General features: G+C 42.2%; 1 protein-coding gene across 2 annotated transcripts in view; it reads right to left on the bottom strand.

Annotated features, from left to right (window-relative positions):
- Positions 1-14088, bottom strand: part of TIAM2 (TIAM Rac1 associated GEF 2) — a 208183-nt gene that overhangs the window by 97828 nt on the left and 96267 nt on the right. For both annotated transcript variants that reach the window (XM_069954907.1, XM_069954908.1), the window contains exons 5-7: positions 13077-13512; positions 8616-8788; positions 6326-6550 (exon numbers count right to left, since the gene is read on the bottom strand). In XM_069954907.1, coding sequence (XP_069811008.1) covers positions 6326-6550; positions 8616-8788; positions 13077-13512 — 834 coding nt within the window. The remainder of the gene's footprint in view (positions 1-6325; positions 6551-8615; positions 8789-13076; positions 13513-14088) is intronic.

The raw sequence follows: 14088 nt of genomic DNA, 5'->3' as shown, positions 1-14088 counted from the left end.
TATTTGCATTAAGTTGATGAGTCCTACAAGTTTAAAGAGGTACTCAAGCAAAAATTGTTTTCTTTCAAATCATCTGGTTTCATAAAGTTATATAGATTTGTAATTTACTTCTATTTAAAAATCTCCAGTCTTCCAGCACTTATCAGCTGCTGTATGTCCTGCAGGAAGTGGTGAATTCTTTCCAGTCTGACACAGTGCTCTCTGCTGCCACCTCTGTCCATGTCAGGAACTGCCCAGAGCAGTAGCAAATCCCCATCGAAAACCCTCTCCTGCTCTGGACAGTTCCTAACATGGACAGGGGTGGCAGCAGAGAGCACTGTGTCAGACTGGAAAGAATACACCACTTCCTTCAGGACATACAGCAGCTGATAAGTATGAGAAGTCTAAAGATTTTTAAATAGAAGTAAATTACAAAACTATATAACTTTCTGACAAAGTTTGATTTGAAAGAAAAAGTTTTTCACTGGATAACCCTTTTAACTATATAAGTTGAGATGGGAATATCCCTTTAAGCATTACCTAAAGTATATAGATCTGGTGACTTTGCTTCATAAACGTGCTTACATGTTCTATTCATTGATACATGATAAGGATGGAAGCATGTTCCATAATAAGTACTATATAATGGTAACGGCCGTATATAACAGACATGTAACCGTGTCAGATGTCTCTTGTAAAATAAGTTACATAAAAGGCAACATGTCTGTCCGATCAAAGTTTTCATGAAACGAAACATGAACGGAAATGAAAACCTTCTAATTCCAAGTAACAAACTGAGCTCTCTGAGCTGAGACACACAAAGAGCGGGCTGCATGGAGGGCGCCATGTGCTCGCTGCCACAGGGTATCACAAAGGAGCCGTCTGGAACCAATCAATACATCTCAATCTAAGCCAGATGTTCTTTTCAAGAGTTTCCTGATCAGACCCGGGATCCTTTAATCTATAATAAATTGTAGCATGTGTTTTACCTTATTTTAACTTTACAGCTAATGAAGCCGTCCCCGTAATTCCAGCCTTTGTGTATAATCACTGGTAATGGCACTGGGGGGGTCATTACACAATGTATAAAGCCATATGGAGACCCTATACAAGTTATCATCCACTACCCCAAACAGACAGGGAACGAGCCTCAGATAACCTTAGATCCGGCGTCCAGACACAAAGTGACATAAATTCAGCCTAATGCTATCAGACAGATACCGGGATAAGTAGCTAAATACCTTGTGGCCTCTAAGTCAAATATTTCATCTCCATATGTCAGTATTTTAAGTAGAGGGTTAAAAAAATCACTATGTATAGCAGGTAATAGAAATGTACGGGTCCTCGACAGTGCACCGCTACGCGTAATACCAGTGCGCGGCCAGCGGCTGACGATTTGCAAAGAAGAATACATTACCTATACATGCTGCAGGGCATCTCTTGCACTCTGCTTCTCCCCAGGTCCCGCACGCTCCAGCTTGAGAGTGGCCTGTCTTAGCTGACAGACCGCTCAGCCAATCACTGGCCGGGACCTGAGACAGGCCGCTCTGAAGCTGGAGCGTGCGTGACCCGGGGAGAAGCGGACCACAAGAGGAGCCCTGCAGCCTGGAAAGGTAATGTATACAGTTTAAACAAGGGCTGCAAGGACATTGGTAACGATGCAGCCCTTGTTAAACGATTATCGGGCCGGGTAATAGGCCCATAAGAAGTGCTCAAAAAAATACGGACACAGCCACAGACAGCCCTAGGGCGGCAACCAACTCCTTTAGCCTCCACGAGTCAAATGGCGAGCTTTAGGCTGTATTCACATGTCCTGTGAAATTGACCACGGAAAATTTTAGAAAGCATTCGAATCTCACCTCTAGCAACGACGCCGCAAAAAAATAGGACAATAGGACATGTCCTAGTGCGGAGGAGGATCGTGGCACAGATCCCCTAATAGAAGTCCCGTGTCCCCCCCCCCACCGCCACCCTCCACTGACAGGAACGCATAATCTGACAACTACTCGCCTACTCCCACCGTGCCAGCTGGCTTACACATGTTCACCAGAAGTGCCATGGTCCCTTGTTGCCTTCTTCTCCTGGCGCCAGCACAAGACAGCGTAGTCCACACAACTTCCGGTGAACATGTGTAAGCCGGACAGTACGGGGGGAGTAGGCCGGTAGTTGTCAGATTATGCACTCCTGGCATCAATGCTGCCAGGCGGCGGGGGTTGGGGGGGGGGGCTGCACTTCTATTGGGGAGATTCGTACCGCGATCCTCCTCTGGACATGACCTATTTTTTCGTGGCACGGATTGCTGAGGGGTCTTGGCAGGGATTGTGTGAATGAGGCCTCAAAGTTCGGAGAATGTTGCCAAACATGGACAGTTAGGCAAGTCCGCTCAACACTAGTTTTCACCTATCCACTGTATGGCTGTGTTCCCACTACATTCCAGATGGCCGTCATTTTAGCACCAAATGTTCATGAACATTATTTGCATCTGCCATTACCGATAGACGTCTGTCATTTGGCTCTAAAATTGGTACGTAGTGGAAATAACCTATGGGTGATAACTGGAAGAATAGCATACATTTAACTGCTGGGACTGGGACTGTTCACGAGAAGCCGGCTCCCGTGTCCCGTATGAGTGGAGCAGCGAACGCGCATCCTCCAATGGTCAAGTATAGTGCTAGACTTTCTCTAGTAGTTCCATAGAGTTTGAATGGTGTGGCAGCATGCATGCACAACCACCACTCCATTCACCCAGTGGATACAGTACCCCGGTTCTCGCTGTCAGTGGGGATCACAACAGACTCCATCAATCCAGCAGTTGGTTCCTATCCGATATCTAGATGATAACATACAATGATCAGAATACCCCCTTTACCTTACAATATTACAAACGTATAGGGGTTATCGAGGAATAAAAAATCATAGGTGCTTTCTTCAAAACAGTGCCACCCCTGCTCTCAGATATTTTGTTGTATTACAACTTGGCTCTATTCACTTCAATGGAACTGAGCAGCAACATCACACCTAAATAGAGGACAAGAGTGTTGTTCCTGTGAATAACCCCTTTAATAACCCCTTCCTGTGAATAATCCCTTTAAAATAGATGAGTCAAGTTGCTGAGAGTCCGCGTATGCAACAAACCAGAACGATCAGCATTTGTATCCTGCTGCCTGGGAAACCTGGATACAGCCATAGATAGTCCTCGGGCTGCATCCACCTTCTCCAGGCAGCAGGATACAAATGCTGATCTTTCAGGTTTGTATGAACCCAAACTCTCTACAAGTTCACTCATCTCTACCCTTTAATCAACTGTAAATATACTGTATGTGCTCTTAACAAGCAAACCATTATTTAAAGTAACATTACTTTTTCCTTTAAGTCACTCTTAAAGGGGTTATCCAGTGCTACAAAAACATGGCCACTTTTTTCCCCTCTCTTGTCTCCAGTTTGGGTGGAGTTCTGAAAGTCAGTTCCATTGAAGTAAATGGAGCTTAATTGCAAACCGCACCTGAACTGGAGACAACAGTAGGGGGAAAAGTGGCCATGTTTTTGTAGCGCTGGATAACCCCTTTAAGTAACAGATGAAAATCTATCTAAAGATCAAAGAGGTAAGGAAAGCATGAGAGGTTAATAATACAGTGACTGTACACCGAGCCAAAGTTACTTGAGATGATCAAAATATGACGCCTTAGTCTTATGACCGAGCACAGAAAATCCTCGGGCAGCAGATTATCCAGGATAAATAGCGGCTGAGAACATGGTTAGTGTTTGACTTCAAAAGTAATAGACTATAGAAGAATGAGCCAACACTATCTATTGTGGAGGGTGTGCTGGGGAAAGAAATGCTTCTAGTTCTTTTCTAGTACTCCTGGGAAAAACGTCCATTATTATTACTATGATAATTGTTTCACTACGTGTCAAGAACGTCCATGGATAAACACTAGTGCACGATGACGTATTACACGGCCAAAAATAGTCTTCATAAATAGGAATCTGTCATTAACCATGGACCATGGGCAGCATAAAACAGAGATAGACTGCTCTGGTGCTGATAGGAGAGCTGACCATACAATGCGAGCACCCCCTTTTTTCTAACATAGCAAAGACCAAATATCGCATCGAAGGAGCATGGAGCACAGTTTGACAGGAAGGGAGACATCTAGTGGCCATATGTATAATGTTAATTTAAACATGAAAAACGTAAAAAAAAATGTTTAAAAAATATATTGCATAACTGTTTGTGAGCACAATCCCTGTTGATTTGTGACAGTGCTCTTTCTATATACTCATTCATATGGGCCTATATAATATGCTTGCATCTAAAGAATACACTGCTAGGGGTTAGACAAAAATACAGCTTCCCTTGCTGATAATTAACAGGAATAAATAGGAAGACGTCTACCAATGATCACCTGGGGAAAGGGGTGAAGTAGCCCCTAATACATACTATGAACTCATCTCTGGCCGTTCAGGGCGCACCATATCAATGTCAGGAACTGTTCAGAGCAGAAGAGGTTTTCTATGGGGATTTGCTGCTGCTCTGGACAGTTCCTGACATGGGGCCACCCTGTTGTTTCCCTGTCTATGTTCCAATACTCGCAACCGAGTGGGACTTAAGGGGTTATTTATCAGGGTGGTGTGGTGCTCTCCCCATCATGGAGGCACCCCGTTGGCAACAGGCTAGAGATATCTGGCTATCCCGTGTTTTGAGACTCGTAACTGAGGCTCCACGGACTCTTGTTTTGCATATTTAAATTTTGGGGGGCATCAGTGGAGACTCTTGATTGAGTACTTCATTGGAATTTTTTTCGCTGTTCTCCTTGAGTTCAGTGATTACTGTGTTTTGTTGGTTGACAGTTCCTGACATGGACAGAGGTGGCAGCAGAGAGCACTGTGTCAGACTGGAAAGAATACAACACTTCCTGCAGGACATACAGCCACTGATAAGTACTGGAAGACCAATACTTATTTTTAAATTACAAATCTGTAAATCCTACTGTGAGTGCCGCTAAATATTCACACACATGACATAACCCTGCCGCGAGTGCCGCTGAGTATTCACACACATGACGTAACCCTGCCGCGAGTGCCGCTGGGTATTCACACACATGACGTAACCCTGCCGTGAGTGCCGCTGGATAGTCACACACATGTACTGTGAATTCCTCCCTCTATGGAATTAGGAGACTTACCTAGCAATCAGCAAATCTCCATTCCACAAGCTGGAGAGTGATTTCACTTAGCTGTAGGGCCACTTTAAGGGGCCGGAGGGGCTGCGGTGAGTCATATTTAATGCAAAAACTTTTTGATATCAGTAACAATAGTCTTTCCACCTCCACAGGTTTCAGAAACCATGGCACATCATTTTCTAGTTTGCGTCGGCTGCCCTTTAGCATGGAACATGACTGCTTTACATAAAAGAGAGCATAGAAAAAAACAATGGAGCCACAGCTAGAAAGGAAGAGAATTACAAGTATTTCTGAAGCTTGTTATCCCAGCAGGCTTCCACACTGACTCCCAGGCAGCTGGGAAGTGTGCAGGTTAGTGTATAACACCTTTATAAATAACATTCATGATGTTATATGCCCAGAAATAAAGGAAACGCACTGCAATGCTGAGAAATAAACATTTACATTACTTAAAGGGGTACTCCGAAAGAAAAAAGTGTTTTTTAAATTGTTTTCAGAAAGTTATACAGATTTGTAAATTACTTCTATTTAAAAATCTCAAGTACTTATCAGCTGCTGTATGCTCTGCATGAAGTGGTGTATTCTTTCCAGTCTGACACAGTGCTCTCTGCTGCCACCTCTGTCCATGTCAGGAACTGTTCAGAGCAGGTGACAGCAGAAAGCAGTGTGACAAATTGGAAAGAATACGTCACTTCTGACAGGGCATACAGCAGCTGATAAGTACTGGGAGAATGGAGATTTTTAAATAAAAGTCTATATAACTTTGTGATACCTGCTGATTAAAAAATATACATATATATATATTTTTTTAAATCTGAAGTACCCCTTTAAGAGTATGTCCAGAGATGGCAATGGGCATATCTGTGGAGGAGAGCAGCACTTCACAGGTCTAAAAAAAAAATCAAACTCTCAGCACTCCAACCATTGTAATGAAATAATCTCTTCCTTTATTCAACCCATTTTATGCTCTTAGCGTAGATTGTATCCACATGTATAAACAGAAAGAAGATTGTATCCATGTGTATGGTATATACGGTATATACTCCCCAATGCAGCCTTGAGATCAGTGAATAATAATAATAATAATAATAATAATAATAATAATAATAAAAGAGGCCATAATCCGTAACCCATGTAATAAATAACATAAGTAGTGAACGTACCTGGTTCTCTATGGCTTTTCTATTCTTTGGGTCACTGACAATAGACAGTTGCAGCTCTGCCATCTTCTTCATCTTGCTGTCCATGTCAACCTTTTGCATCAGACTTCTGGTCTGACTTTTCAGCAATCTGATAGTGTCTTCCTTCCCGTGTTTTTTGGCAAAAAGTGAGGCACAGGCAGAGTGAATTGCTGTAACCCAGTTTTCTAGATCTGTCTGACTGGTGGCCTATTGGGATGAATGAAAAGAAACAAATGGATGGTGCGTAATCAGAAAAACATAGATACTACGGCATTGAGAATTTCATTATACAAGAGGTACCTTGGATCTCAAACATCTCTGTCTTCAAACAATGCGGTATTCGTACCAAAAATTTATGTTCAGTACTCAAAATTTGAAAGGAATAAGAACAAACCTGGAGGAGATAACTGTCGGCCGAACTATTGTTCAGCTGACAGGTATCGAAGGTTTTCGGGCACCACTCTTTAAAGGAGCAGGAAATCCCTTCATAATAAAGGGAATCCCTGCTCCAAACAGGGTTTCCAACTCAAGAGCAGAAAACGTCTTCTCCTGAGTGGGCCCTGTCTGTACTGCTGCTGATCGGGATGCATACCCTGTAAGCATGCTTCCGGCTCAGTGTACCAACCAGGCAGGGGTTAAGTGGTTATGCTGTGCACTGCATCACCATTTAACCACCTAGGATGAGCAGAGCACCAAAATGATGGATGTTCTGCTCCTCCTTGGGAACGTCACTTACCACTCCTGGCTCCTGGCTATGTATTTATTTATTTATTGCAGCCTCTAGTGACAGTCACATGATTATCACTAGTGACTGCAGTGCAGATGAATACACAGCCAGGAGTGGTAAGTGACATCCCTAAGGAGGAGCAGAACATGCATCCATTTTGGTGTTCTGCTCCTCCTAAGAAATTAAGTGGTGATGCTGCGCACAGCATCACCACTTAACCCCTGCCTGGCTGGCAGACTGAGCTGGCTAAGCAGAAGTAATGACAGGACCCCCTCTGGAACAGAAGCTTTCTGCTCTTGAGCGGCAAACCCTGTTAAGAGCTGTAAATTCATTATGAAGGGCTTCCCCATTCCTGTAATAAGGAGCAGTGTGCAATGCACTGCTACTTACTGTATGTTCAGAAGAGGTAAGTGGTGATGCTATTGCATCACTACTTAACTCTTTACAACCTGTGAACCAGGTGCTCTGCATCTAACCCATGGAGTGTAAAAAAAATAATAATAATTAAACAGATTTACATTATTCCCTAGGGGAAATCTCTGTTCAGTTCTGGAACTGCCTTCAAGAACAGAGGTATCAGTGTACTACTTTTTACTGTGGACTGGATAATGTAATCAGTTTGGCCAGCAGAAATAAAATAGGGAGCAAAGTCCCCCTCTTACCTCTCTGGCAGCTTTACACCAGGTCTGTGGCATACATCTAGTACATAGGCCAGGAAAAATTTCCTAACATACATGTTGATGTATATAGAATATAACAGATGGTACAGGCCCAAAAAGAGAATGTTTTTGGCAAACATTTGGCAGGCAATACAGTTCAATACATCTGAAGTACACATTTGGCAAAAAGTTTCAAACGGTCCTGCCAAACGCTGTGTGAACCGAGCCGAAATTGTTCAGTAGTTATCTATTAACTTGCACATGCCTGGCCGCGTGGAATCCTGTGAGTCACAAGTCTTGGACTCCAACGAATGTAACCGTCTGGCCCGTCTGAACTACACGTTAAAAAATCCAAAATTTGGAAATCCCCTACAAGTTGTAATACTTTTTTTTTCAAAGAATCACTTCTATATAAACCTTTATGATGCAGGAACGGTGCTTAAAGGGGAACTATCAGCAGATTAGACGAATCTAAGCTGCTGATATGTCCCTATTGCACAGGAGACGCTGAGGAGGAAGGTATGTCTCTTACCCTCATCCTCGGCACTGTTCCACTGCAGTTAGTAGTTTGCTCTACGGTCCGGTAAGACTGTTAGGAGCACTGCCCACCCCCATAGCAACGATCGGGCCTGCGCTCTCCATTTATTATACTTAGAGAGGGGTGGGATGGCTGGGGGTGAATCAGCACTATGAAGGGGGGCAGTGCTCCTTATTGCTCCTAACAGTCTCACCGGACCGTGGAGCAAAAGATGAACTGCGCCGAGGAGTAAGGTAAGACACATACCTTCCTCCTTGGCGCCTCCTGTGCAATAGGGACATATCAGCAGGTTAGATTTGTGCCCATTTAAACAGAAACAGAAAAAGAAATTCCCAAGCTAAAGGATACCTGAAATAGGTAAACATCTCCAAAGGAATTGCTGAGACAGAAGACATTCTCCTTCTTTGGGTGCTCAGGAACTGACTGCACAATGCTGTCCTCTGCAAACAGAGCGTATCGTGGTGCCGTACTCTGCTCTGTGGAGTTTCCCTCGTAGGTCTCATAAAACATCAGGGTGCAACCTTCGATCGATCAGAGAGATGAGGATGACATATTGGTATTAGGCATCATGGATATTATTATTCATTGACATATCATATGACACTATAAACGCCTTGCTCCATGGACACTCAGCAATGACAAAGCTTCAAAAGCTTTAAAGTGTCACTGTCATTTAATATTTTTTTTTGCAGAAATCAATAGTACAAGCGATTTTAAGAAACTTTGTAATTGGGTTTATTAGCTGAAAAATGCATTTCTTTCATGAGAAAGCAGTTTGAAGCTCTCCCCCCTGTCTTCATGATTTTCTATGGAGAGGGGAGGGGTGGAGGGAGATGAGGCACCAAAACAGGACAACTAAGAGTAAATTTACAGCTACATCCCCGGCTATCTCCTCTGAAGTCAGCACTGACCTCTCTGACCTCTGATTACCGGCTTTCACACAGCTCCCACTGTGTAATCCTTTGTTCTCTGCTGGTGACTAATCTCCCCCCTCCCATCTCCATAGAACAGACAGGGCTTTACTGATATAAAAGAGTCGAGATTTCCTGATAATGAGCAGTGAATGAGGGGGGGGGGGGGGGGGGGTAGTCTTTTTGAATGCAGATAATGGCATATTTGCCTAATAAACCCAACCACAAAGTTTCTTAAAATCGCCTGGACTATTGATTTCTGCAAAAAAAAAAAAAGAAAGAAAGAAATATGACAGTGACACTTTACGAGCGTAGAATTCATTACATCTTGGTTTTCCACTCCGGAATTCATTTATCCTAAAATGTTTTTATTTGTTTTTTGTTTTGTTTTTTTTAAATAAATCAACAGGGGTGTGATCATAAGAAGTTTTGCAATATACTCTGTACTCTATACTTTTTTTTCCCTATTTTTAAAGGGAATGTGTCACCTAGATTTACTTTTACTTTTAAGAATCGGATATTGGAATTTTTTTCTTTTATTCTAATCTTTTTTTATTTTCTCACTGTCATTTTTTTATTTAACTTTTTCTACATTGGGGGCTGCAATATTGCCTGGGCTGTTCTTAACAGCATTTAGAGACATGCTTTACAGCCAGGCTTATGGACATAGTGACAATATACTAAGAAAACGACACCTTCCACCTCGTGGCGGGTATAGCTGGCGCAATGAGCGGTGGGATGCAGAGCGTAGTCTGATAATTTATTGAGCACCTTTTCAAACCATTCTGGTTTCTTTTTCAAGAGTCATCTATCACTAGACAGACAACCACTCCACATAAAACACAAACACATACGATGTCAGAATGTCATCAGTAGATAATGAATATAACCACTAATGCAGAGAAATATATAGCAGCATGTTTAAACATACAGACATAAAAAATGCATAAAAAATACAAAAATAAACACGTATAAAAAATTTTAAGACAATTGTGGTGCATCCCGCCGCTCATTGAACCTGCTCCAGCTATACCCGTTCAAGGTGGGAAAATGTTGTTTTCTTAGTATATCATCCCCGAAGGATATCGGGAGAGGCTTATATATTTTACAGGTGAGAGTTACCTGTTATAGTTCTCCCACCCATCACATATTGATCCTCACTATGGAGCGCTGTCCCCTTTTTTTCATATAGGCGACAAGAGGCAGAGTATGTCCCATTGAGATGAATGTAAAACACAACTAAGCGCAATCTGTGACCTGGGAAGAGGTCGTTCCACAGGGAGCAGCTATCTACTGGTGCACCATGTTGCTGCAATGCTGTACAGATCACTTTACAGCAGCCTCCTCTTATCATCACAGACCCAACATGAAGTCTCAGCTCAGTTTTACCCCCTAGAGATAAGAATGAAAACTGCTAAATATCAGGATTATTATATAATATAGCGTTTGATCTGTAAGCGGCTGATGACAAATTCCCTTTAAGGGTGTGTTCAGACGTACAAGGTCAAACCGGCTACGGATCCAGTAAGTATGAACCCACCCTAAATCAACATTATACATGCGGCCAAGCTGTGCTCCATGCTCCCTCCATGCCAATATTTGGTCTTTTCTCTATTCAGAAAAAGAGACCAAACACAGGAAGTCCCTGTCCAGGAAAAACCCTGTCCATCACGCAGGCTGTATATCACCTGAGGGCAATTACCTTAGACTAAGTATATTATTAACTTTTACTAATTCTATTATCAGCTCTGCAGCTTACCAGGAGACAATTCTTTTTGTTATGTATAATGTCACTGTGTGGTTACAGAGTTTTTGGTGCTATGTGAAAGGAGAGCTGACCATACAATGCAAGCACTCCAGGACGTTAGACATGCAGCAGCTGCACACATGCGCAATGAAGGGAGACACCTAGTAACCATATGTATAACATTGATTTAAACATAGAAAACATTAAAAAAAAATAGAATATATTGCAAAATGTTTGCAATCACAACCCCTGCTGATTTCTTAAAAAAAATTATGTGTCTCTTTAAACTAGCACTTCTCTAAGTGGGTGAAATGATTTACCCACTTAGACTTTATTATTTATTGTGGAAACTCTTGTCTTTCTTCTCATATAATGGTATTGTCGTTGGAATGGACCACAGTGCATGAGTTAACTGGAAATCATTTTGTTACTGTCTTTGTCTTCCTAAGGAAATCTCTATCCTGAGCTGTTGGCTTCCATTAAAGGAGAAGTCCAGCGAAAATTTTTATTAAAGTATTGTATTGCCCCCCATAAAATTATACAAATCACCACTATACACTTATTACGGGAAATGCTTATAAAGTTATTTTTTCCCTGCACTGACTACTGCTTGAAGGCTTCACTTCCTGGATAACATGGTGATGTCACTTCCTGGATAACATGGTGATGTCACTTCCTGGATAACATGGTGATGTCACTTCCTGGATAACATGGTGATGTCACTTCCTGGATAACATGGTGATGTCATGACCCGACTCCCAGAGCTGTGCAGGCTGTGGCTGCTGGAGAGGATGATGGCAGGGGGATGCTCAGTGTCCCTCCAGTGCCCTGTGTCTCTCAGTGTCCCCCTGCCATCATTCTCTCCAGCAGGCACAGCCCGCACAGCTCTGGGGGAAGTGACATCACCATGCTATCCGGGAAGTGACATCACCATGTTATCCAGGAAGTGACATCACCATGTTATCCAGGAAGTGACATCACCATGTTATCCAGGAAGTGACATCACCATGTTATCCAGGAAGTGACATCACCATGTTATCCAGGAAGTGAAGCCTTGATGCAGTAGTAAGTGCAGGGAAAAAAAAGCACTTTATAAGCATTTCCCGTAATAAGTGTATATTGGTGATTTGTATAACTTTTGGGGGGCAATACAATACTTTAATAAAAATTTTCGCCGGACTTCTCCTTTAAGGACAGCTACTGGATCTCATTATTTGTCGCTAACATATGTGACACATTCTATATTAACTGGGAATCATACCCTGTCCCGTAATGTTAGGACTGCTGCTTTCTATGGAAAGATTTTAAATTTTTGTATGTGCCATACCATGTAACATCAAGATGAAGGTTGAAGCGTACCTGTCACTAAATAAATAAATAAATAAATAAATAAATATATATATATATATATATATATATATATAATTTTTTTTAAGAAATCAGCAGTTTTGCAATGTATTTGCTTTATTATTTTAAATTTTCTAAATTCAAATCAACGTTATACATACAGCCAAACTGTGCTCTACGCTCCCTCTGTGCTGATGTTTGGTCTTTTCTCTGTTCACAAAAAGAGACCAAACACATAAAGTCCCCGTCCTTTATGCGCTCACACAAGGTAAGACACCTGTCTATCATGCAGGTTGTATACGTATATGTTGTATATGTTATGTATAATGTCACAGTGTGGTTACAGAGGTTTTGGTGCTGTGTGACAGGAGAGCTGACCATACAATGCGAGCATTCCTAGGATTCTCTGCTACTGAATGTGGACGCGCAGCAGCTGTATGCATGCACAGTGAAGGGAGACACCTAGTGTCCGTATGTATAATGTTGATTTAAACATAGAAAACATTTTTAAAAAGAGAATATATTGCAAAATTGCTTGCGTTCACAACCCCTGTTGATTTCTTTTTCAAAAAAATTCTAAAAATTTTTTTAAAAAATTATTGCAAAACTGCTTGCGATCACAATCCATGTTGATTTCTTTAAAAAACACAACAGGGCCTCTTTAAAATCTATAAATATGAGAGTAATAAAAGGTGTGATATACAGAGTAACTATGCTGTATCATCACAAACATTGTTATCGTAGTTCTCTGCAGTCATGATAAAGCCAGGAGCAGATGATTCTCGATATTTCCATGTAGCTTACCTTTAAGTGTCACCCAATATTGCTTCCATTTTCGGCGGTTCACAAGCTCCAGTTTCTTCTCCTTTTGAAGGGTAATAAGGGGTTTGAAGAACAGCCACCCGGCCTTGCGGACTACTCCTTGTTCTTTCTCAAACAGCAGGTCAAGTTGTTCCAGTGAACTGAGAGAGTCATTACTCGAGTCTTCCGTTCCTGTCGATGTAGCCGTTTCCTCCACGTTGGTTTTCTCTAATTCCAGCTCCCTCATAAAGTTTTCATAGATGTTCTGCCTTAAGGCATCACTGCCAGTAACGCTAGTGTGTTCATTTCTAGGCTGCGCAAGAGGTCCTGATCCCCCAGACCACAAAATGCTAGACAGATGTGGAGGGGAGCTTGTTTCTGCGGTAAAGCCATCGATTCCGCTATCAAAACATTCACTGGCGTCCTTACATTTTGGTTCCTGGTGGGAAAATTGATAAGTATGTAAAATGGTAACAAGAACAATACAAATCAGTCAATGGACCATTAGGCCATTTATAGACGAACACTAAATAATATGTATATTTTTTTAATTAAGCACAGCCTTAGGGACGTATTACACGGCTCAACATCTACTAGATCAACGCTCCCCTACTGAGCCTATTACACAGCCTGATTATAATATATATATATATATATATATATATAATTAGCAATGTCCATGGAGCCCTTGCTGCATATATAGAAAAAATAGTTGTTACTTACCTCTCCAGGCTCCCTGATGTCCTTCTGCCTGTTCCTCGCTCCACCGCTGAGGCTTCTGAAGCCGTCTGTGCAGTGACAGACCGCTCAGCCAATGATTGACCAAGGCAGGACAACACTGCAGCCAGTGATTGGCTGAGCGGCCTGTCACTGCACAGAGAAACTTAAGGAGCAGCTGCAGTGAGCGGGGAACAGGCAGGAGGACACTGAGAAGCCTGGAGAGGTAAGTATGGATCGTGCCGCTGATCGCGCACCTACTATTACACATAGCAAGGCACGATTTGCGGTTGATGAT

This window comes from Dendropsophus ebraccatus, chromosome 15 (assembly GCF_027789765.1).
Source record: "Dendropsophus ebraccatus isolate aDenEbr1 chromosome 15, aDenEbr1.pat, whole genome shotgun sequence".
Classification (NCBI taxonomy): Eukaryota; Metazoa; Chordata; class Amphibia; order Anura; family Hylidae; genus Dendropsophus; species Dendropsophus ebraccatus.
The sequence above is the reverse complement of the archived record's forward strand: the minus strand, read 5'-3'. Positions and strand labels throughout refer to the sequence as shown.